We start from the raw sequence: 24,862 nt of genomic DNA, 5'->3' as shown, positions 1-24,862 counted from the left end.
TACACTGGAATATTTAATGAAAAATGTGGTGAGAAAGTTTGGTTACAATATAGAGAGTACATCAGATAGAGCAAACAACAGATGTAGGGAAACCAAAAATTAGTTACCATTGTGGCAATATCAACAAGAGATCATGTATTCTGCTTAGGCTAAGACAGTGCAGAGCAGACTGAGTGAAATGGGCAGATTTAAGAGCTATTCAGGGCACAAAATCATTAGCACTTAAAGATGGTTAGGATATGGGATGAGAGAAAGTGAGAGGAAAAGTTGATTCTTAGATTTTTGGTTTAGCAATATAAAAGTCCTGTTATTTGAACAGATGTAATAATACTAAAAAAATGTAATAATAGCATAAAATTTCTACACTCAAAGATGTATGTGGCATCAGTCACACTGATGTCCTTGCTGTTCCTAGAACATGTGAGGCCTGCTTCTACCTCAGGGTCTTTGGATGTGTGGCTGCCTTTGCCTGAAAGGCTCATTACCTAGTTATTCATAGGGCTTACTCCTTTACTTCCTTGGAGCTTCTATTCAAATATCACCTTCTCAAGCCTTTCCTAGTCATCTTATCAGAAATGCAATTTCCTCTTAACATATCCTGAACCTCTTTCTTACCTTTATTTTTATCCTTCATACTTAGCACTTTTTAACATATTTTTCTTATTTATTTATTTATTTATTTATTTTTTTATTATTATTATACTTTAAGTTCTAGGGTACATGTGCATAACGTGCAGGTTTGTTACATATGTATACCTGTGCCATGTTGCTGTGCTGCACCCATCAACTCGTCAGCACCCATCAACTCGTCATTTACATAAGGTATAACTCCCAATGCAATCCCTCCCCCCTCCCCTCTCCCCATGATACGCCCCAGTGTGTGATGTTCCCCTTCCCGAGTCCAAGTTATCTCATTGTTCAGTTCCCACCTATGAGTGAGAACATGCGGTGTTTGGTTTTCTGTTCTTGTGATAGTTTGCTAAGAATGATGGTTTCCAGCTGCATCCATGTCCCTACAAAGGACACAAACTCATCCTTTTTTATGGCTGCATAGTATTCCATGGTGTATATGTGCCACACTTTCTTAATCCAGTCTGTCACTGATGGACATTTGGGTTGATTCCAAGTCTTTGCTATTGTGAATAGTGCCGCAATAAACATACGTGTGCATGTGTCTTTATAGCAGCATGATTTATAATCCTTTGGGTATATACCCAGTAATGGGATGGCTGGGTCATATGGTACATCTAGTTCTAGATCCTTGAGGAATCGCCATACTGTTTTCCATATTTTTCTTATATCACTTTTTTTTTTTGCTCACCTTTCCTCCTAGAATGTAAATTCCATGATGTCAAGAATTTAAGAAATCTGTTTTGTTCATTGTTATATTTCAGCATGTAGAACATAGCATGGTGTAGTAGGTGCTCAATAAATATTTGTTGACTCAATGGTCAAGTAAAGAAAGGTAAAACTTTGTATTTCTGGAGTTACCAAAGAAATAGAAGACAACTCCCCATGTTATTTTTAAGATGCCAAGATTGATACTATAATTACAATATTTCATAATTGATTCTTTATATTATCCATAGAAATTAAAAAGCTAACTAGTTTCTATTTTAAAACCTTAATTTTTAGAATTACTTAAAAAATAACTTGTGAATTATAGGAGAAAACAAAAAATATGATAAAAATGCAACACACCTTTCCAAATTTAATGTAGTGTATTAATATAACATGTATTTTAATAGTGTATCAATATAACATGGTATTTGCATTAAATAATTTCATGAAAATATTATAAAAGTTCAGAAGCTTCAAATTTCAATCCTGATGTGATAAAAAATCTTTGGCATGGAAAACACTGTTAAATAGAATTACCATTTATTTTCATGTTATGAAATGAAACGTAAAGCAAACAAAAAAGACTAAGGTATACAAAATTACATACTTGCACACGAGTGACTAATTATTCATTAAAGACAAAGTATAGACTCTGACTTCATAGCTCAGCCATGGAAGGATGATATTTAATGCCCTATATGCAAGATGCGGGTAATGTGAGAACTTCTGTTTCTTACTCTGTGAAAATGTGAGGGTTGGATTAGAAGGAGATGGATATCTCTGATGTCTAATATCCTTTAGTTTAATAGATCCATATAGAATGGAGATATAGAAACTAAGATTGCTTTATTTCTAGAATGTAATGGTATGTTTTACAGGTTCTCATTTAATAGATTTATCTAAATAAACATTTTAAAAAGATGGCAGGGCAATGCTGACTGGGAAAGCAATACGCTGACAAATTTTACAAAGTTCTTTATATAAGGGTGAGTACCGTTTTTTCTTTAAAAAGGAGTGACTTGCATGATGATGCCATCATTTGTAGCCTAGCTAACCTGAAAATGACTGACTGTAGCCATTAATGGAGCAAAAGCACATAATTCAGAGGCAATCAATCAGATCCACAGACATGGCCTTGCAGAGATCATGCTCTAATTATCCTATCCAACGACCAGTAAATGAAGACAACATCTGTGAAGTCACTTCTTTAGTAACTTTCAATTATTACAAGGGCATATAACTTGTGCTTTTTAAATTTTATTTATCTATTTTTTTTTTTTTTGAGATAGAGTTTCATTCTTGTTGCCTAGGCTCGAGTGCAATGGCGTGGTCTTGGCTCACTGCAACCTCCGCCTCCCAGGTTCAAGCGATTCTCATACCTCAGCCTCCCAAGTAGTTGGGATTACAGGTGCCTGCCAACACGCCTGGCTTTTTTTTTTTTTTTTGTATTTTTAGTAGGGATGGGGTTTCACCATGTTGCCCAGGCTGGTCTCGAACTCCTAGCCTCAGGTGATCCACCCACCTTGGCCTCCCAAAGTGCTGAGATTACAGGCATGAGCCACTGCACACCTGGCCAACTTGTACTTTTTATACTCATCTTCATAAGGCCAATGGAGAAAAACAAGATATCTGTCAAAACATATAGGAGTATTCCATATAAATCCAAGTAACTATTTTAAAATCTGATTATTAGATAGAAAAGGTAAAAAGCACTATTCCTTGAGTTGTTGCCTAAATTTTTTTATGCTACATGTTTAGAGAAATTGCTTGTTTTCCTACCTTTGTTTAACTGAAGCAGCTGTGTTCTTCAAAAGCTAGCATTATTTATTCTAAAACTTAGATTTAATGTAGATTGGGGAGCTAACTACACAGAACAGCTTCAAATTAATACACTTAATAAGATAGTCTTCCCTATGCCTTGAGTTAAATCAATCAAGCTAATTATCTACACTGAATCCATGATTGCCCATATTCTTTCCAATGGAATGAATTTGTTTTCACTGAAAAGATTAGCTTTATTGCCTTCTGTAAAGCTCCTTGTATCTTCAGCTAGCTTATCTATTCCATTAGGCATTGACTTGCCTCACTGAGCTGAGCCCCTCTGCCAACAGAAATTGGTCCTTAACAGAAGAGATAACTGCTGTAAGCACAAAACCTCTACAAACAGAAGGACAATAAATGTTCAAACTGGAGGCAAATAATTTGGGAAGCTGTTGAGTTCCTAAGATGCATATATCTTTATTATAGATTTCCTCTCCCAATTCTTAGAGATTGCACACATTTTAAAACCCCAATAGACTGGGCGTGGTGGCTCACGCCTGTAATCCCAGCACTTTGGGAGGCTGAGGCAGGCGGATCACGAGGTCAAGAGATTAAGGCCAGCCTGGCCAACATGGTGAAACCCCGTCTCCACCAAAAATACAAAAATTAGCTGGCCGTGGTGGCACATGCCTGTAGTCCCAGCTACCCAGGAGACTGAGGCAGGAGAATCACTTGAACACAGGAGGCAGAGGTTGCAGTGAGCCGAGATTGCGCCACTGCAGTCCAGCCTGGCGACAGAGACTCCATCTCAAAAGCAACAACAACAACAACAACAACAACAACAAACACACAAAAAAATCCCAATAATAAAGTTGTCATAATTAAATCATTTGTATACAACCTAATGGCTTCAAATTTTACCACAATAGACCCTGTGCAGAGGAATTAAAAGTTACATCTTCAAATTTACTCCCATCTTCATTAATAAGAATTGCATGAATATTTTTCTCAGTTCCTAGAGACCATATATCACTATTACAAAATCTGGCCCCTGAAGAAAGCATAGCTCTTGATCTGTCTTTTGAAATATTTCTGAGTTGGCCACTATCCATTCAAATGCCTTAGGAAAATCAATTTACAATTGAGAACAATGTGCTAGTGGTTTCAATGTCTTCAACAGTGTGCATGTATTGATGCTCAATCATCTAATAAAGGGTCTTTAACATGTCATTTTGATAATTTCAAACAAGCCCTAAAATACTTTTTCTTCAGTCGTTCTATTAGATCTCCAGTTTTACATGTATGGAAAAAACCACTCCTCACTCCCTGTATCTGAGATCATACACTGTAAGGAGACTTTTAAGGAGATAGTGCTGAAGAGTTGAATGATAGGTTTTTCCTACACAGACAGTTCTATTGCAATGTGCTATTATTTCCCAATTCATTTTACTCTTTAATTTAAGTGAATTTATACCATCTATCACAAAATAGAAGGCAAATATCTTTCATCTGGTTCTTATCTTGGTGAGGAAATACTTCCTACTTCTGCAAAAAGTCACCTCATAACTCCACTGTTGTGGATTTTTTCCAAAGTCATCATTGCTGAACTAGGATAATCGTGTAGCAGGTATAACACTTGCCTGATGAAAAAACAGATTTGCTTCAAATGACACTGTGATTTTGAAGTTATTTTTGTTCTTTCAGTAATTTTTGTGTCATATGTATTTACTAGCCCTTAACCACCATAATCTCTAGGGAAGTTTTAGTTCAGCTCAAAACTATAAGATATTTTGTGTCAATTTTATGAATTACCAAATATAGTAGAAGTCAATTTAAATAAGACATAAAAATACTCAAAACCAGATATGATAAAGAATCAGAAAAAGAAAACAGACGTCTTCACGTTTTTTGGATTGATTGAATCTTAGAAGTTCCTGCAAAGCTGAGGCTAAAACCATTCTTTGTGCCTATCTTAAGGAGTCCTTCGAAGAAAAACATATAAAATTTCGATGTCAACTTAAAATAATAATTTTCTCTTCTAACTACCTTTTTAGTTTCAAAAAAATATCTTGGAGATAATTTGTATTTCCTTGTGATTCTAAGAGGAAACAAATTCTTTTAAGTACCAATGCTTTAAACCCCATATCTAGTTAAGGAGAGTAACAGGACATGGGAATATTTATTTTAAAAGAACTGATTTTAAATATATGTAATAGTTACTCTATTTTAGAGGAGAGCTTGTCCAAGGCTAAAATGCAGAACTTTCCAAATGGTACTAAATTGATTTTATTCACCTTATGCTTTTAAATTATTTATGTATAAATATAAAGATGATGCAACATTTGAATATTTCCAAAAAGCTCAAAATATTTCCTTCTCTTGGATGTGCAAAACGCTGGTGAATGCAAGAATAGTTTGAGTTTTTTAGGAATTATAGGCTTATAATTCTACTTTTTGCTTAAAAATGTTTCTTGTAGCTTCTAGTTTTCATAGCATCTGTCTATGAAAAAGTATCTTTCTACGACTCTATTATTACAGAATGTTATCTTTGTTCTGAAAAGGCATATTGACCTCTCCCCTCCTGCCCCATTGGTTGATTTTTCTTAACTCTTTGGGCTTTCCTGAACAGAGCCATAATGAGACAACACAGAAGTTTGTTGCTAAATGAAAGAGCAACACTGAATTTTTGCTTTATTGCTGAGTAGGAGTGCCTGATAGCTTTATATTTTGGCAAGATCTTTTTTCTAAACTTGCCTGAAAATAGATTTTCTTTGGCATGAAGGAGGGATACCAGAAAGCAGTGGCACAAAACACAAGAGACAAGAAAAAGAGTGGCAGAAAAAAATATTGACGTTAAAAAGAAGAGACTTTCTTAGAATATTGAAAGGGCATTATAAGTTTATGTACAAAGTTACTGTTTTTATCTTTCTTTCAAAAAAGGATGTTGTTTTATATCTCTTCAATGACAAAAGTCAAACTATCCTGAATAGATCAATATTATGAGATAAACATTAAATAATATTTGTATTATTTCCTTCCAGGCTAATTGCTTTGTCCAAACATATAGCGTATAAGCAAGGTTCACGTCAAGACAGAACTCAAAGTACCCTGGTTTGAAAAGATATGAATGTTTGCTCTGGGGAGCTGAAGAGTTAGTAAGTAAGCTTTACTAATAGCTCTATTTAATACAATTAATCTTGAGTAGAAGTTCAAAGTCTATAATTTTATTCATCAGAACCATGTGTCTTTTATTATCAACACGAATACCTGCCCTTTGCAACATTTAGGCAATAGTAACCAGAATTGAAACTCGGTGAAACATCCTTATTTTGGAGTAAACATGAGGGAATGGTAGAAAATGTCATAGGAAATCCTTGGGAAATAAAGAAGGAGATAAAATTGGAATCAGTAAAAGATAGCCAAATGAGCTCATGGTCAGAATCTAATATAGAAAACTCAATTTTATGTCAGAAATATAACTTTAATCTCAAGTTAAAAACCATAAAGCAATAGAGATACATTCAGAAAAAAAATGTTAGTCAGTCAACTAAAAGTTGGTAAAATTTTTTACCCAAGAATAAACAGAAGGAATGGGCACGTTATGTGATTTTCATTATATTTCAGATGCTATCTTCCTAAAGTCCAAACTCTTAGCAATAAATTGCAACCAGTAGCTCTTTAACACATCTGCTTCCCTTTTAAGAACTGTTAGCTTTCAACATGAAGAAGGCAAGGTAATAATTATTTCTGGCAGCAAATATGTGTTCATGCAATTCTTACCTGCCCCCCTTTAGGCTGGTATTTGATGTTGTCCGTTGATCCGATTTTGGATTTGACATTCTTCAGGTCTGGCAGTGGTTGGTTTATAAGCCGAAGCTGTTTGGGAGTCGCAGGAGATTTTGGAGGAGTACGTATGATGGCGACCTTCTTCTCACTCGGCACCAAGATGGCAGACTTGGGCGTTCCTGGTGTGTGAGGGGTCCTGGGATAGCTAGGGGTTCCAGGAGTGCCTGGTGTGCGTGAAGAATAACTTGGTGGGGTGCCAGGAGTGATGGCAGTAGACCCAGGGGTAGTGGGTGTTGAGGTACCACTTTTTCCTGCTCTGCGAATTGGCTCTGACCCTGTATTAACAAGCAAGACCAAAACCAAACCAGAGTCAGACAATTCTCCTCAAAACATCCCTCTTCCCATAGATTGTTAGAAGTCATAATATGTTTCGTTTCTAAGGTATTTAGAAACAATTATTGTAATGATCACTAGAGTGCTCAAGAAGCTGAGAGTCTCGTTTCTGAAATCAGGTGCATAACTCAGTGGCATTCTTTTGAACACGCATTGCCATCAACACAAAGAAAAAAACCTGATTTTTTTTTCTGATTTGTTCTCCTTAATTTTCATTATAAATGTGTCAAAAACTATTTTCTACTTGTGTGACTATTAAGGCATACGGATCTGCCTTTAGTTGGAAAAGAATTTACTCTTAGTGTTGTATGCAGACCCATATTTACTGAAGATTCCTTGAATGATATGTAGATCATTCATTCCTCTATGTAGTAAATCCATTCTGGGATCCAGGTGAACATACAATATAGAACCACGTATTTAGGACACATCGTTTCGGTCCGTATAGAAAGGTCTGCATTTCAATATTCTATCCTTATATTGAGGAACACTATGAGGTATATAAATGTGTTTATGGAAGCTGTCAGACATTGCTCTACTATATCATGTATTCTTTTCATAAGGAAAATCATCTCAGTGCTTCAAACAAACAAACAAACAAAGTCTATTTCTTGCCTTAGAAACTTGGGATGTCCCAGTATATTCCCATCGAGCCTCGTACCTGACTGTGTTTTCTCCTCTGTTTTCATCACTAGTTTGGCAGTTTGGTGTTAAATCCAAGACCCCGTTAATTATACAGGATCTGAGATGCATTTCTTTGCCTCAAATTGAGCTCAGCCTCCTATTATTATTTTACCCACCCCCCATTTTCCTACACTATGTTTCTTTCATCTTTTGAATGTGCTTTGAATGGCATTTCAAATACCTTTCTGAAAGAATGATAGAAATAAGAATGCAACACCTTATAAATTTCAAAGCACTTATGTGAATATCAACCAACTGATAACCAAACACGCACAATACAGTTCTTAGGGGCAGCTCTTATTATTCCTAAGAAATGAGAATATTGAGGCTCATTCACCCAGATGCTACTAACATCTAAGCCAGATACAATATTTAGCCCCTGAGGATTTACATTTCTAAGCATGCAAATTTCATTTATAACATATTTTATAGAAAAGGGATAATTTTCATTTTTTTTTTACTGCTGATTAAGTAAAAAAAATCAATGAATCTTCTGAAATTTTGTAGAGAATAAATACACAACAATTTTAAAGCCACTGAAGTGAAAGGAATCTTAGAGGTCACCTAATGCAATTGCTCATAAATATAGGAAGTTCTTTCTGAGAAGTGGACAGGTAATCTTTGCCTAAATATTTATAAGATGTGAGCTCAGGAGAGCTTTTTAGACAATTGTGATCTATGGAAAATGTAAATCTACCCATTGCTATAGGTTCTATCTCCTGGAGAAACACAGAACAATTGTACTTCTTTCAGTGAACAGTTTTCACATATCAAATGAAAGTGCCCTGTGTCGTCTTGATTTTCTAACACAGGGCACAAGATAGTTAGATTCTTCAACTGATAATATGAAATGGGATATGAGAAGTCTAAAGTGAGAAATTAGCATGTGTTCTGTGATTTTTATTGCTTTTCACAAGAATTTCAAGACTAGGATGATACAACCACATCCAACTTGGAATTTTGTAACTTCCATGTCCTGGTTTGTTATGGACTAAGTTTTCAATGTAGATGTCTGTCTCTAAGTCTGTCTGAATACTTTCACCAGAAACATTATTTCTTTCTCAAATATTTTCTCTATTACTTCACCAGTTTTGAATAGCTCAGATTTTCTGGGGAAAGGGATCGTCCCTGTATTTTTTGCCATTTTATCTAGCCCTGGTGACTTTCATGTGAGCTGAATACAGTAGGTAGGCAACATTTTTTAAAAAATAAAATGTATTGAATTCAGAATTCATCAAAGTGTGCTGAGGGTTTTTTTGACTTCATGGAGACTGAACTGAAGCAATATTCTGGATGTGAATAACAATTTTTACTATATGAAATAATTTTTTCTAAACTTCCGAGGAGTCATTTCCATACTTGTAGAAAACACTTTAAGCTTCATAAAAGGAGGTTTTGTGTTACATCTGGAGAAAGAGGATAAACTACAAATATTAAGGCCTTCACACTGCTGTTCAATATATATGATCAATTTTTATTGTAATAAATTTGTTCTTATCATCAAAACAATAAATTTGAATGTTTCCTATTTGTTCTGAACTTGAAGAGGTTAAATCTAAGATCTGAAACAACTTTTAAGATATTTATTTACAAGTTACTTGATTAAACTGTGCTCTTATTTATCTTGTCAACTCCTCAGTGACAATGGATTTCCTTCCTCTTGGGTGGATGAGCTTCCTGCACAACATTGTTTCCTTCAAATCTTTTCAATAGCTGCACAAAATGTTAGAACATCCCTGTGTACCACTAAGGGGGTGGTAGGCACGTAGAAGTGGGCAGAGTGCTTGCTCTTCCAATCATCTTTATGCCTTTCAGCTATTGGTATATAGAGGTAAGACAGACCCTATGTTTTAAAATGATCAACGTGTCAGTTATGTTCACTATCAAATAATACAATGCAAAATGCTTGTAAACATCAGTAAATTTAAAAAGTCAACATAGAATTGGTGCTGAACATTTAATGAATCAATTCATATACAGATACACTTTAAAAGGCAGAACACAGTGGTTTGAAGAAGTAGATTTATGGAGAAAGTGCCATTTTGCTTTTATAGCAACAAATACAAGCATAATTCAAGATGTTCTTTTGGAGAGTACTTGGTATCTTTGTCTTGTCTCATCATCCTTGGGGTTATTAATGATGTTCAATTTCAACTCTAGATATTTAAAGTCTCTTCCCTGGAAAGTACTAAATCTTAAATGCCCTCCCTGCTAATTCATTTAAATAATTTATTTTTGCTATGATAAAATAATTTTTGTGATTTCAGTGTTCTTAGCACATATTTCAAAGGATGCTAATACTCTAGGAAACTAAATAATGTTGGACACAATTACTCTTATTACAGTAAACACTTTTCTTGTAGGCCAAAACACTGTTTAAATGCCAATAGTCATATTTAAGTGGGTCAATTATTATTAAAATAAGTGTTGAAGCCAACTATAATGTGATAGTGGTAGCAATTTCCACCATTTTAAAATGGTTTTTAAATGACACAGACACTCTCCTCCAAATAATTCTACAGAGCAGTTGTCTAGTACTATTTCTTCCAAATCAATATAGAAAAGACATTAAGACTTCAGGCTGTGAAGTTATCAGCAGACTGAAAACCAAATTCAACCACTTACTAGCTGTGAAGCACTGGACAAGTTACCCTCTGTAGAGGGTCAGTTTTCTCATCAGTAGATTGAATTGAGTTTATTAATACCTACTCATTGGTTTTGCTAATTAAATTTAGTGACAATGTATCTTAAGAGTTTAGTATCTATATGTGCTCAATAACTGGTAGCTATTTTGGTTGCAACAGAAAAATACTTATGGAAGTAATTTGAATCTGTGCTTTACTAGATAGTTTGCCACAATGCAACATATAAATGTGTAATGATTGGAGCATTATATAAACTGTTATAATTGCCAACCAGTTCATGAATGGGCCATCAATCAAGATAATTTGAAACTATTGCATAGACTATACTATATTTATATCTCATTTGGAATGTAAATTTTTAACGAGTTGAACAGGATCCTAAGTTTTGATTGTTGACTTTCTAGTTCGATTTTACGACTTGGAAATCTAATAAGTGTTAAGCTTTTATACCTGTATGTTTTTAAAAATCTTTGACTTGGTTTCTACATTGATCATTCTTTAGAATTTTCGTTTTTGCGCTAAATTTGAAGCAAAAAGGAAAATATATTCTTAGAGAAATAAGTTTATCTCAGTCTTAGATAATAGGGTAATATGTTACCATTTCCTCTATCAATTGTTTTTACTCAAACAGCTATTTTGCGGCCATCTACATTCTGGATTTTCTGATTCTCAGGGCAAATATAATCTAGTCTTAATGCATGTTTTATTTTTACAAATTAAAATATAAATATAAGTGCTATTCCACTTAAAGGATTTAAAAAGTGCTTAAAAAGGAAGTCAAATCAAAATAAACCTACTGGTGGTCCGCCGTGCTGAAGAAGAGATAGAACTGTTGAGAGAGAAGGAGTTCTCATCTCTGTCTCCTGATACACCTCGGCGAGGAGGAAGAATGGAGGAAGGTCTTGGGAGAGAAGAGCGCTTTTCTGGGCTCTTGGTTACTCCATCCTGATTGGAGAAAACAAAAAGGACATTGGGTTCTTGTAAGTCTTTAATTTATACGAAGTGATATTGATTTTGCTATTTTCTTCCTGTGCTGATAGATGAATTTCTTTTAATACAAACTACTGGATTTCATATATTTATAAGCATTTCTACTTTAGAACTTAGAAAGAGTGTATAGTTGCCTAGATGTTTTATAAAAATACATTATTTTGGAGTTCTGATAACTGAGTTCAAGTTCTAAATGATAATTGGGTAAAATAAATGTACTCAAGCAATCTTCAGCAAATTACTAATTTTATTGAAAAATCTTCATTAGCATGATAATTTATTAATCAGAAAGGACTGAGAGTAGCTCACTGCATGCATAATATTTCTAACAATGACCACTACCATATATTGTGCATGTATGTGACAGGAACTCTTTATAGTTTACATTCTTTTATGATTTGTTTCTCACCACAGAACATGATACATGATAAAGCTGGAGAAACAGGTTTAATGAATTTATGTAATTGTTTCAAGACAATTGAGTTGGTAGATGTCAAGAGATAGTATTAAACCCTGATGTATATGATGTTAAGTTTCAATTGTCTATTATATTCTATACAATATAATTTGTTATTATTGTACTGTGCAATATTATTTCTTATATATTATATATAATATATTTTGTAAGTTTGCATTTGATATTTTACCAGATAATCAAACCATCAATTAATAATGGGAAGCATATCCAGAAAAAGACATTTTCTACATTTAAAAAATAGGTATACTATTTATCAAAATTTTAAATTTGTATCTGTTTTTAAAAGGGCCTACTGTTTATGTGTCAAATACTTCAGAACGTAAAGTATTTGCTTTCATACACTTCCTGAATTAGGTTCTATAACATAATCTCCCAAATTCTATTCCTTTCTGCACCTTTTATTGACCTGCTGCCTTACCTTGTTCCCTGATTTTGAGTATGGCAAACGGTCTGTGGAGCCTGCTGAGGTGGGCTGCATTAATAAACTGTCAGAAAATGTAGCCCTTTTAGTCGTGCTAGGGCAGGCTGAGCTGTATCTTGGGGACTTTGTGCTACCCTGTAAAGCAGGAATCTTTGACAAGGTAGAATTCTAGCCATGAAAGAAAAGAAACAAAAGCACAAAATAAACCAAACTATGAAGTAAAAGGAAAATAAAAAAAGAAGTATAAACGTATAAGAAACTCAAAGTCTTTTTAATAAGAACACATGATAAATGGTTATAATCAATGATAGAGATGTGTACTTAGATGAGATTTTCATTGAACAGCTCTCTTTAGCCAAAACTAACTTAATAATAGTCATAGAAAAATATCTGTTATAAGAAAACCAAATATCACATGTTCTCATTTATAAGTGGGAGCTAAACACTGGGTACACACGGACATAAAGATGGCAACAATAGACACTGGGGACTCCAAAAGTGGGGGAAGGATTGAAAAACTTCCTATTGGGAACTATGTTCACTATTTGGGTGATGGAATCAATATAAGCCCAAACCTCAGCATCACGTAATATACCCTTGTAACAAGCCTGCACATGGACACCCTGATTAAAAATAAAATAAAAAATCTGTTATGTAAATAAGACACATAAATAATGCTAAACCATTTTATTTTCTAGTAACCAGGTCTAGAACAGTTATCCATGTTTATTATTTATTATTTGCTCCTCTTTACTTCCAAATGTGATTATGTTTGGTACATAGTAGAGACCCAGTGGATAATTGTTGAATAAATGATGAATGGGTGGATGGATAGATAGAAGGACAGAAGAAAGAATAATGTTGCTTAGATACGAAGGAATTAGCTTTGTGAAATCCTGAGACCAAAGTAAGTCTCTCTTTTTTAAAAAACAGAATAAGCCTTAATATAGAAAGAATGTTACAAGTGACTAGCAAAACTCTCTTTTTGCTGGTTTAAAAAATAATGCTGATTGCTTAAATTTTGTTTTTTAAAAAATGATTCTATACATAGTTCTCTCATTTAAGGATAATGTAGATAAAATATTCTTTTTGGATTCTATGTATATAGTCTCTAATTAATTCACAGGTTTTATACTGATAACACATTTGGAAATATCTTTCAATATCCTAACTGCTGGAATTATTCCTTTAATAAATACAGCCTTCAAGGTATACATATAATCCATATATTAATCATGTTTCAAGAACTTTAGAACAAGATATATTTGAGGCCTAATGAAAAAAAGCATTTTTAAAGATTGAAAAAACTTATTTTCAGGTAATCTACACTGACTTCAACAGAAAATTTTCAGAGTTTATATATAATTGGTTCATTTTATAACTAAAAAACATACTGTGAACTAAGTTATACCACAGAACTAAAAACATTTTTATGCAAAGACTGCATGATGTGTTATGAATTCTAAAAAGGAAAGTCAGGACTGAAAAGATTGCCAATAAAAATCATGACTTAATTTACAGGTGTTGATAATCCCTGGGGAGACTGGCTGCAAGTATAATTGGGAAGGATGTATGACTTTTGGAGAAAGCTATGCCAGCATGCCATACATCTCATGGGTGACTGTTAAAAATATAGATAAGTATGACAAAGCCAAGGAGATTATTATCTTCAAATAATTAATTTGATCTGTTACAGAAATGACAGATAAAACTGAGATTTTTATCTCAAGTTTTAACCTCTGGAGCTACAACAGAGACATAAGTATTTACAGACTATAAAAATCACTTCTTGTTTTATAGACCCAGTATCTTGAGTGGGAAGTGTAATTGGGTCAGCACAAGTCATTCTTTTTTGATTGATGCTACCCACAAAAGAGTGAATTTCAAAAGTGTGATATAGAAGAGAAAAATAAATTGGATTGCTTGTAGTTAAGAAAGACAACTACTAATGCTAAACAAACAACAGAAAACCCCAAGTGAAATGCAGGATTATGGGTGGGTCTGGTTCCTAATAAAGAGCAATTTAAAAAATCATCACAGGAATCCCATAAATATATATACCTAATATGTACCCATAGAAAAAACATTTTTAGGTTAAAAAAAGTGAATCTAAAAGAGCATACAACTACAAAAAACAATCAGAGAACTGTTCTGATGGATAGACTGAATATTAGAGCTAAATCAAATAAAAGTTACTTGGGGTTTTAGAAAACTTATAGGACAAGGATATCATATTAGGAAGGAAAAAAGGCTAATAAATGAGAAAAAAAGAAAGAATGAAGGCCTAATTTTTCTTCAGAAAGACAAGATTGGCATTTACAAGGAAAAAAGTTTGTTTTGTGTCAGATGATGCCTATGGTTCTGTTCCAAGTGCTGATTCTATCGAGTTACTCAAAGACCAAGGGGCTTAAAAATTTCCTAAAAATGTTCCAAATTATGTCAACCTAAAGGAGGAAAGATCAGACTTATTTTTTATATCTGCTCCTGAAAACTTCCACCATTCAGTTAATTAAAATAATAGCTAACAACTATTACCATTTATTAAATGAATGCTATGTTCTAAGCATTATACTGCATACTGTTTTATAACATTATTACATTTAATTTTTATAACTAACTCATGATACAGGAATTTTGTCCTCCCCTTTATTTTTAGAAAATTACGAAATAGGAAGAAAAGGATCATATAACTAAAAGATGTTCAAGATTTGAACATGGTCTGCTCCATAGCCCTATGGCTAACCACCATAAATCATTAATTAGGAAACAGAAGGTAAAGAGATACAAATCTTGAAATCACAATGTGTTTATAATAAAGCCTAATATTTACCAAAGCAATAAATGAACTTTGTTTCTTGCCATATGTTCAGGAATATATCTGATACATTTGTATAAAAATCAAGTATCATCTTTTATCAACGTAAAACCCCTCAGGTTCAAAATAAAAGATTTGGCTGCCACAGGAAATGAATCACTACTTTTCACAATAAATAAAAGTGGAAGTGTAAAGTCTTACCGGTTTTTAGAAGGGTAAACTAAGAATTGTGATTTACATATTATATATGTTTGCTCAGTCTCAGAACGTTGTTACAAGCTACTAATTAATATCATTCACATTATTTGTTACAATTTTAGGATTTCATTAGTAGCCTTTTAATTTTTTTCTTTCAATCATAAAGGAGTGAAAATACTTCATGTTGGCTTTGGTCATTAAAATATAGTTAATAATATAAAAATAAAATTCACAGAAAAAAATAGAAAAGATTTATAAATATATGAAGAAGTTAACACCATTAATACAACCAAAATAAATCTTTAAAATAATAACATATGCCATCTCCATAATTTGGCAAATACAGAACAATATAAAATACGTGGTAATAATAATGAATATGAACACTCTTCTTATACAGAATGTATAAGTGGGTAGAACCTTTCCAGAGGGCAATTTGACAATATGTAGCAAAAACTTTAAATATAAACATTTTTCTTTAATTTCACTAGTAGAAAATTATCTGAAGGAAATGGCACACAAACGCATTTATGAACTGAACTTAGCCAAAAAGTTCTCTACAGTAATATTGTTAAAACAACAACAAAAATTCTAAAAGTCAAATAATAGGAAATTAAGTATATCATTGCAAATAAATAAAATGCAGTATTATGTAGTCATTAAAACTTACAAAATGTTCAACGACATGGAAGTGCATTTACTGTTGAATTTAAAAATTGATACACAGTGTTCTCATTTTTGTTGTTAAGCCTATAAATTTATAGAAAAAAATTAAGATTTTACACCAAAATGATAACTGTGTTTATCTTTATGATAAGGGGATTATAATTGATTTATACTTCCTTCTGCTTGTGTACAATGCTTCATTTGGTCATATTTTTATTTTGCAACAAAAACAATGAAAGTGTATTATAAAATATAGTTACTGTTGGTTATATGGTTTAATTTGATTCTATGAAAAGTAAATAAATTGGACTTCCTTACTTTTGCCATATCATTGTCCTGCTTTCTATGTTTCTGTCTTACTAGTAAGGAAGCAGTCCAGCTGGGTCCTCACCAATTACCATTATATGCCATCCCAGAAGACGTTAATCCTTCCATGCCTGGATGCCACGGAGAATCTTCTGGGTGAGTGAACTATTTAAAATGACTTTTAAGAGTAAATATTTAAACAATATCAAAAGTTATTCCGATGTTGCAGCTAATACCAAAGGAACTTCAAATGAAGAACAAGGAAAACTTTTTTACTCACAGAGACTTTGTCCTTTGCCTGTTTAAATACACTGGGAGCCAGAGCTGATTCCCCACCTGCTGCTGTTGAAAATAAAAGACAAACAACCCCAAATTTAGTCTCTAAAAACTCATAAATGCAGTTTTAAATACCTTTAGGATATTCTGTTGTGTCAACAGACTAATGCAAAGCAAAAGTTTGCTTATTCTGAGACTCAAATTCAATAACTCAAGTAACCTGAATAGCAATAACATAGCATGTGGCTCCAACTATACTGTGTGCTAATTAATATAACCCATTGTCTACCAAAGCACAGATAAGCACACCAAATAATTTTTCTATTGATTACCAATGTATCTTTGAGTCACTAGTATGTAAGGATAGATCCTTTAGAACAGAAGTTACAGAATAGCAATGTGAATGTTGCAAAGTTTAAGAGAAAGAACATTGACTGGTTTCTGGGGTTCGCATGATATACAGAAGGGGGCTCATAGGGATTTCCAAACCCTCTTCTTGTTCTGGAAGCCACTGGCATACCTATAGATATTTCAGTATTTTACATTTCAAACTGTCATGATGTCATGATCAGCCAACCCCTTTCCCTTTGCATCCCTTCATTTCACAAAATGAATGACATACTTGTTTGATGTGAAAATGCCACATGAGAAGGGAAGAAAAATAGCTTGTCAAGAACAGAAAACACGAGAGAAAATTTAAGTTCAGTAAATACAGAACATGTTCTACACATACACTTCCTGTATGAAATTATTACCACATCTGTTACTGTTGTTTCTCTTGCTGCTGTTTTATGCTTCTGGTTTCAATTTTAAACTCCATTATCTCTAGCACATTTTGGTTGATGACTTACCTGAGGTGGCTTAGCTCTCATGATTTAAAACAATCCTTTGTGGTTTGGAAAACCATCTATGTTTGAAAATTGGGCTTAGAAGATAAAATAATCAAGCTTGTGTGTTTATTCCTCCTTAATTTTCATTCATAAAACAGAAACCCTCAGAAAAAAAATATGTATCCTTATAAGCCCTCTGAATAAGTTCCAAAAAGGTATTTTATGACATGTACAGTTCTGACACAAAAATAATAACTACCTACAATATGCTTTATGCCATGTAGGACTAGCTAGTGAGATTTTTCAGATTCTAGGACTTATCGTTTTTAAGGAAGCAGTAAAAATGATGCCTTCCTACTACCTCTGTAACATAACTCAAACTCCTGAGACATGTATAGCTTGCTTCAAACCAATGACACCTATATCTGATACATGTGTTCTCCTTAACATTAGACCAGAATAAAGGAAAATCTTAATTAGTTCAAAGATTTTAAATTTCTTTCAAAGAATGAATAAAAACACCATTTACTTTAAATGTAGTAAATTGCATATCAATGACATGTAAACACTTTACTAAACCATTTTACATTTTCTCTAAAATTCCACAATCCTGATGACATCTTTCGTCCTCTTCAGGTAGGTTATAGAGTTTTTATGCTAAATCAAGAGATTCTGCTTGCCCAAGCAATTTTGCTATGAAGTTAAATGAAGCTATTAATTTGCTATTGAGTTTAATGAAGTTCTAAGTTTAATGAAGCTAAAAACCTGAGAAAATGAACTGAGGTGTGTCATGTTAATTTCTAACTCCTAACTTCAGAGATATTCTTCATCCTGAAGCTTTATCAAGGTTTGCATATATACAAGCCTTCCATTTTCCAATTCGGCCTTAGATTCTTGTTTTTGAAGGAAAGCAAATGATATGATTTCTAGATGAAGAACACAAATACAAAATACTTGGAATTTTCAATAACTAAAATAAAACCATCAATTACCTTGATTTTCTCTTTCTCACAAAGGCTAATGTTCCTTTTAACCTTTAAAACCATCCGAAGATTTATATAGAGGCACTGATGATGTACAATGCAAAGAAAAACATTCTTTTCTGATTTAGCAATCTGTCATTTTGTAGGCTACAAGCATGCCACTTAATAAACTCTAAAATAAAATATACTGTAAGATTATCCTAGTATAATTAAACATATAAAATAAATACTTTGCACTGAAATTTAGAAAAAAGTTGGCATTACAGATATTTGTAGGGGTTTTTATGATGGTTTCCAACATGTTTTATTTCTTTGTTTTATCAATTTTATAAACTTAGGAAAAAATACGTATTTGAAGAAGAGAAGTGAGTAGACAGCAGGCTGGGCGCGGTGGCTCACGCCTGTAATCCCAGCACTTTGGGAGGCCTAGACAGGTGGATCATGAGGTCAGGAGTTCAAGACCAGCCTGGCCAAGATGGTGAAACCCCATCTCTACTAAAAATATATATACATATATAAATTAGCTGGGTGCACACCTGTAATCCCAGCTACTCAGGAGGTTGAGGCAGAAGAACTGCTTGAACCCAGGAGGCGGAGGTTTCAGTGAACCGAGGTCGCGCCACTGCACTCCAGATTGGGTGACAGAGCGAGACTCTGTCTCAAAAAAAAAAAAAAAAAAAAAAAAAAAGTAGGTAGCAAAGTAAAAATAAACTGAAGTTTATTTCTAACTTAAGTTCCTCCAAAAAGGAAGAGTTTTCGCTTCAAATTTTTGAATACTAAATTATATAGAAAAGTTGAGTAGTTTGGATCCAACATATTTAAGAAAATCTCCATGACACAAGGTCAGCTAAAAGATGTAGTTTAGTAGAGTGAAAACCTTGTTAATTTTGGATATGAGGAATAAAATCTGATATAATTACCAGAAAATTTTGTTTTCTTTTTTTTTTTCCCAACAAAAGCAAAGTCATAGTAATTTTGTAAACCACAATTTCACTTCCTGGCTTGCTTTTCATTTTCAGTATCTAAATCACTACACATTCTTGGTGGTTTTCAATAAATTCATCAACATCAGTAACAGATTTGGCAGTAACAATGTAGAAAATAGGACAAATATTTATGGGTTTAAGCATGAGAGGGATAAATAAGCAAAATAATGAGAATGCATACCACAGTTAAATTCATCGCCATCGTCTAACCAAACACACAGAATGAAAATAGGAATCCCCAGAACGTGACACTAGAGCACAATGCCAAGATACAATCACGCACTGTTATGTCTGAGCATGACAAAGAAACAGATGGTCATGACCTTTTCTGTAAGGAGGGGGAAAAAAAGAATAATGATACAAGACACTCAATAGCAAATTTTTCATAACTGCTGAGATTCTTGGAAGAAAAACAAAATGAAGAAGCTGCTACAGTAATGAGATTTAAAAAAAAATACATGTCTATGTTTGCCAGTCACATTGCAGAATTGAACAGTCACCTGTGGTTTTCCGCTTAACACAGGAGAGATGAGTTGGTCTAGTATATTTGATAGCAGGTTTTAAAATGAATTTCCTGGAGGGAGAGTGGGCCTGAACTTCTGTTTTTTTAGCAAGTTCAGCCTTCTTATAAACTGCTATGAATAAGAAAACACAAAAAGCATACCATCAGGAAAAAATAAACACTTGGAGCAAAACCGAACGAAATTTTATAAATAATTAGTTACCACTGTTAGGCAGTTCTTCTGCAAAAAAGTAATAATGAATTACTTCAAAAACATTTTTAAAGAAGTGATTGTTAAATGAACCTTTTTTCCTTCTCACTTCATCTCTGGAGACTGTGCTAGGTTCCTTTTTAGCTACTTTTCTTTCAGGAGTGGAAATTCTGCCTCTCCCGGTTTTAAAAGGCTTTTCTTTTCTATGTTTCTCAAGAGATGATCTCCGAGCTTCCTTTTCAGCTTTCTCCTCTTTAGGAATAGTTTCTAACTGTTCTGTCATGATGCTCCTATCATCATCTGTGGATCAAAGCAAATCATGACAACAACAACAACAACAACAACAGTGAAAACATTAGTAACAAGTGTACAAAATCCTTTGTATATTTAACAAAATGCAAAACAAAGAGATAAAGAGGTATTTTAAAATGTTTAAGTGAAAAAAAAATCCCATAAGGTTATTGTGTTTGAGTTGAGAGTAGAAAATTTAAAAAAAATAATAATAATGCACACCTTGAGTGTCCACCCAGAGGCTGTCAGCGTCCATGATGGAGTCGTCAATGGTGGTCTCGTCTTTGTAATCGTCATAGGTTTCTGTCTTATATTCAGAAAATGCAACCTCTTCTCTCTCAGGGGAAGCTGGAGCCTCTGGGGAACCATCTTTGGGTTCTGCCTGGGCTTCAGCTGCCTCTTCTACTTCAAACTCTTCTTCGTCATGAGGAGATGGTCTCCTTTCCACCTCAGGCTGCTCTAGTGCTGCAAAACGCACGCTGTGGGACCCTGACTCCCCTTCATCAGTTGTGGTTTGCACTACAGTGATGAAATCATCCTCGATGGTCACAACAGACTCAATCACTCCTTTGTGTTCACCTGGGCAGGTCTCCACAAATTCCTCCCTGGCACCTGAGACACCCAGGTCAGTAATCTGAAGGGTGTCTGAGCGGAAGAGCAGTTTATCATATTCTCCCTGGGCTTCTATCTCTTCTTCCTCACTCTGAATCTCTGCTGGTTCAGATATGATTGCTTCATGCAATGGCTCTGCAACATCAGAAGGCGTGATGGATATATCTGGGGTCTCTTTGCTTTCTTCTTTTGGACCCTGAATAAATTCCATCTGGACATCAGCTCTCTCATCTGTGGCTAAATCAGCCTCTGAAACAGCAGGTGGGCAAGGTATTTCCACCGACAGTTTGACAGCAATCTCATCTTGAATTAGAGATGATTCTGGAGATGTTTCCTTCTTGCCCTCATCAGCTTTCAAGGACTCCATGGTAAGACTTTCATGCTCACCACTAGACTCATAGGACTCCTCCTTGTCTACAGCCTCCTGGTGCACCAAGTCAGGCTTGGCCACCTTCTCTTTGACTTCTGTCTCACTAACTTTGATGCCTTCTTTCATGTGGCCAGACTCGACACCCATAAATGCATCTACCTCCTGCGGTGCTTTCGATGAGGGGGTCATGTCCTGTGCAGCCTCAAGTTTTAGCTCTGTTGTCCTTCTATCATCTATGTTTAGCCCTGAAGCCATCTGTCCAAAGTCACTAATTTTAACATCTAGTTGACCCTGGACAGCAAAATCCAGACCTTGTTCCACCTTTTTGGATGATTCTACCTCAGCTACCTCTGGCACTGAACTAAGACCCTTCTCCGCTTTCTCAGAGGATGCATCTGTTGGTATTGACAAATCTTTGGCCAAAGCTTGCTCATAGGTTACTCCTAATCCGAATGTTTCTACTTCATCACCAGCCTCTTCAGTTTTCTTGGCATGTTCTTTTGAATCAGTATGTTCTTCACTTTTTTCTATTACAGTATCCAACCTATCATTAGCTTTCTTCTCTTGGTCAAACTCCTTACTCAGTCCTGATTTGTCATCAGAGATATGCGCGGATGCTTCTTTGTCAACACTGAACTCATCTTTGACTCTTCCGGCTGCTGCCAGTTTCACTTCAATCAATGAAAGGTCTGTGGCCAAATCTCTTCGAACTTTATCATCAGTGCCTTCATAAAAGGAACCACTCTCCCCTGATAAATTCTCACTGTCTTGAACAGGTGACGGCAATGGGACTGTGTATTTATTGAACACACAGTAGCCCAGGTCTTCGAGCTGACTGTCCGTTTTTACAATGACATGGTTTTCATCAGTTACCGGGGGCAAACCAGTACGACTATCCTCAACCACAGTCTCTGATGGGACTGATTTCCTCCTGGCAACCTCAGCATCTGCACTCACAGAAGCCAGTCTTGACCTTGTGCCTGCCAGATCTAGCATTTCAGGCAGGTCCGGTGCCATGACAGTACCATTTTTGTAAAAATCTTTGGCTAGGAAAGGAGACTCACATGATGTCTCCACTTGAGTACTTTCTTCTCCGGTAGCTTTTACTTTCTCTATCTGTTCCTCCTCTTTGCTTTCTACAGGGAAGCAAGGGGCTTTCTCTAGTGCTGGTGTGGTGGCTGGAAGGTAATCATCCCCTTCATCCATACTTCCACTAGTGTTGGTTAGAATATCGGAAGCCAGAGGAGAAAGATCATGTCCCCGACCAAAGTTAAATCCAAGGGCTATGGAATCTAGGCAAGACATAGGCAAATTGATTGACATGCTTCTTTGTTCTATTGCAGACCTACCACCAAGTCCTAAACTCCTGCTGAGGGTCAAATCGTCCTTATTCTTACTGTGGAGGTCCCTTTTCTCTCCATACACTTTTGGATCAATAGTGAACATTCTTTCTTGAGGAGAACTGGGTTCTTCAGGTAAATCAGATGGATAACTCTGTGCGAGAGTGCTGTACCCTGTTTCTTGTGCTGGAGGACTGGGCTGGGGTTCTTTTCCTGTTTGAAACTCCTTGTCACCATTTTTATGCATGGGAGACATGGTATCAATAGACTCATGGACACTTTCTCTAGTGTCACTCAGTTCATAGTAATCACTGCCTGGCTCAATGCTTTTTGTTGCTTCTTCCTTCAAGGCAGATGTTTCAAAGTACTTGGACATTCCTGATTTATCTTCATAAAATGGCATGTCAAGCTCAGCTGATGTTGCAGCTCCAACCCCTTCAATCTTATCTTTGTCATCAACTCTCATTTCAAAAAGTTCCTGAATTGAGCTCTTTTCAATTAATGCAGATGGTTCGGTCATGGCTTTCTCCAGTGTTTTAGAGGTCATGGCTGAATCTGTAACTGCTTGCTCCAAACTTACAGGGAACGAGTCCTGTTTCGACATATCTGTGGTAGGCTCTTGGTCTTTCTGTTCTGAGAAAATATGCTCTGTGGAGGTCTGAATTATGCCTGCTTCTTCATCTGCAGGTTTTGGGGGTTTACTCTCTTTTGGCACAGCTTCTTTGTCAGAAATGGTGGTTTTTTCTTCAAGCTTCAGCTCAAGTTCCTTTTCAGTAAGTATAGGTTCCTGTCCACTGGGGGTGAAAGTATCTTTCTGCTGTACAGTCTCTTGATTTATGGCCTCCTTTTCTTCCTCTAAAACTTTCCCTGTAACATGTTCTTCTACAACTGGAATGTGAGCATCTTTGGGTAAGGTCATTGCCTCTGAGGGTGGTGCTTCTGCCATTTTGTCAGGTTTATCCTCACAGGGCTCTTCAATGTTAAAACCATCTTTGGCAGTAGCTGGGCCACTGGTTTGTTGCAGAGATTTTTTGTCATCTGGCTGTAAAAAGGCAGGGGTGAAGGGTGATGTGTCTGTAACTATTTCATTCTTCATGACATCTAAAGGAAGAGTGAAGCTTCCACCTTGAAAGGGACTTGGCATGGGAGAATCAAATTGTTTCCCTTCCCATTTTGGGATATCATCAAATACGTCTTTTTCCCTCATGGGAGTCAGAGGGCCAGGAGATATTGGAGCAACTAAACCCCACTCATCCTTTTTTGCTTCTGTTGGCATTTCGATGAACCAGTCCTTTTGTTCTTTTGGAGTTGGAGGCTCTTTAGGGAGGTCAATGCCAGGTACTACAAGGCTTGGTTCTGTCTTCTGTTTCATGTCTTCCAGGCTGGCAACAAGAGTGTGCCCAAACAAAGCTGGGGGTGCTTTTTCTTCTTCTGTGCCTTGCATGTCCTTTTTATCAGGGTAAGTTTTAGTTGTCTCTGGCTGAGAAACTAAGGCAGCATGTTTAAGGTCTTCACCAGGCTTACTTTGCTTCTCTGACTCTTCTTCCTTCGTGTCTAAAGGCTCAGCTGCAGAGGGAGTCAATTCCTGCTGATCATGGAACTCCATCTTCGAGGCTGTAAGTAAATCTGAAGTAATCGGGTTGATTTTTAAACAAATAATAGGCAAGTGCATTCAGGAAATAAGCTTAAAATTATATTTTGAAGTGATAAATGAATGGTAGAATAACAACAAAAATTATGGAACATGCAAGCATGCTACCCATGTAAAAATCAATATGAAAAGGTCAGGACTGAGATTTATGTGTACTATTACTAAAATGAACTCTGGTTATAAATTAATGTGCAAAGGAATTGTAAGAACAGTATATTTCTGGATATTCTTTTCTCTTTTTTATTTGTTTGTTTGTTTTTGTCTCTCCTAAACCTTATGTGATGTGTATTATAGAAGAAACGAAATTCATGTGCCTTCTATACATA

At 35.1% G+C, this 24,862-nt stretch overlaps 1 protein-coding gene across 39 annotated transcripts in view; it reads right to left on the bottom strand.

The window, feature by feature from the left end:
* The window catches only part of LOC105481123 (microtubule associated protein 2), a 315,665-nt gene that overhangs the window by 18,016 nt on the left and 272,787 nt on the right, over positions 1 to 24,862 (bottom strand). For 10 of the 39 annotated variants that reach the window (XM_071073883.1, XM_011740412.3, XM_011740414.3 and 7 more), the window contains 7 exons: positions 20,786 to 24,511; positions 20,366 to 20,572; positions 20,060 to 20,194; positions 16,765 to 16,826; positions 12,497 to 12,667; positions 11,408 to 11,555; positions 6,883 to 7,223 (listed from right to left, as the gene is read on the bottom strand). In XM_071073883.1, the coding sequence (XP_070929984.1) occupies positions 6,883 to 7,223; positions 11,408 to 11,555; positions 12,497 to 12,667; positions 16,765 to 16,826; positions 20,060 to 20,194; positions 20,366 to 20,572; positions 20,786 to 24,511 (4,790 nt within the window). The remainder of the gene's footprint in view (positions 1 to 6,882; positions 7,224 to 11,407; positions 11,556 to 12,496; positions 12,668 to 16,764; positions 16,827 to 20,059; positions 20,195 to 20,365; positions 20,573 to 20,785; positions 24,512 to 24,862) is intronic. The other 29 variants (XM_011740417.3, XM_011740422.3, XM_071073889.1 and 26 more) reach the window with 8 other exon arrangements.

The sequence above is a fragment of the Macaca nemestrina genome, chromosome 11 (assembly GCF_043159975.1).
Source record: "Macaca nemestrina isolate mMacNem1 chromosome 11, mMacNem.hap1, whole genome shotgun sequence".
Lineage (NCBI taxonomy): Eukaryota > Metazoa > Chordata > Mammalia > Primates > Cercopithecidae > Macaca > Macaca nemestrina.
The sequence above is the reverse complement of the archived record's forward strand: the minus strand, read 5'-3'. Positions and strand labels throughout refer to the sequence as shown.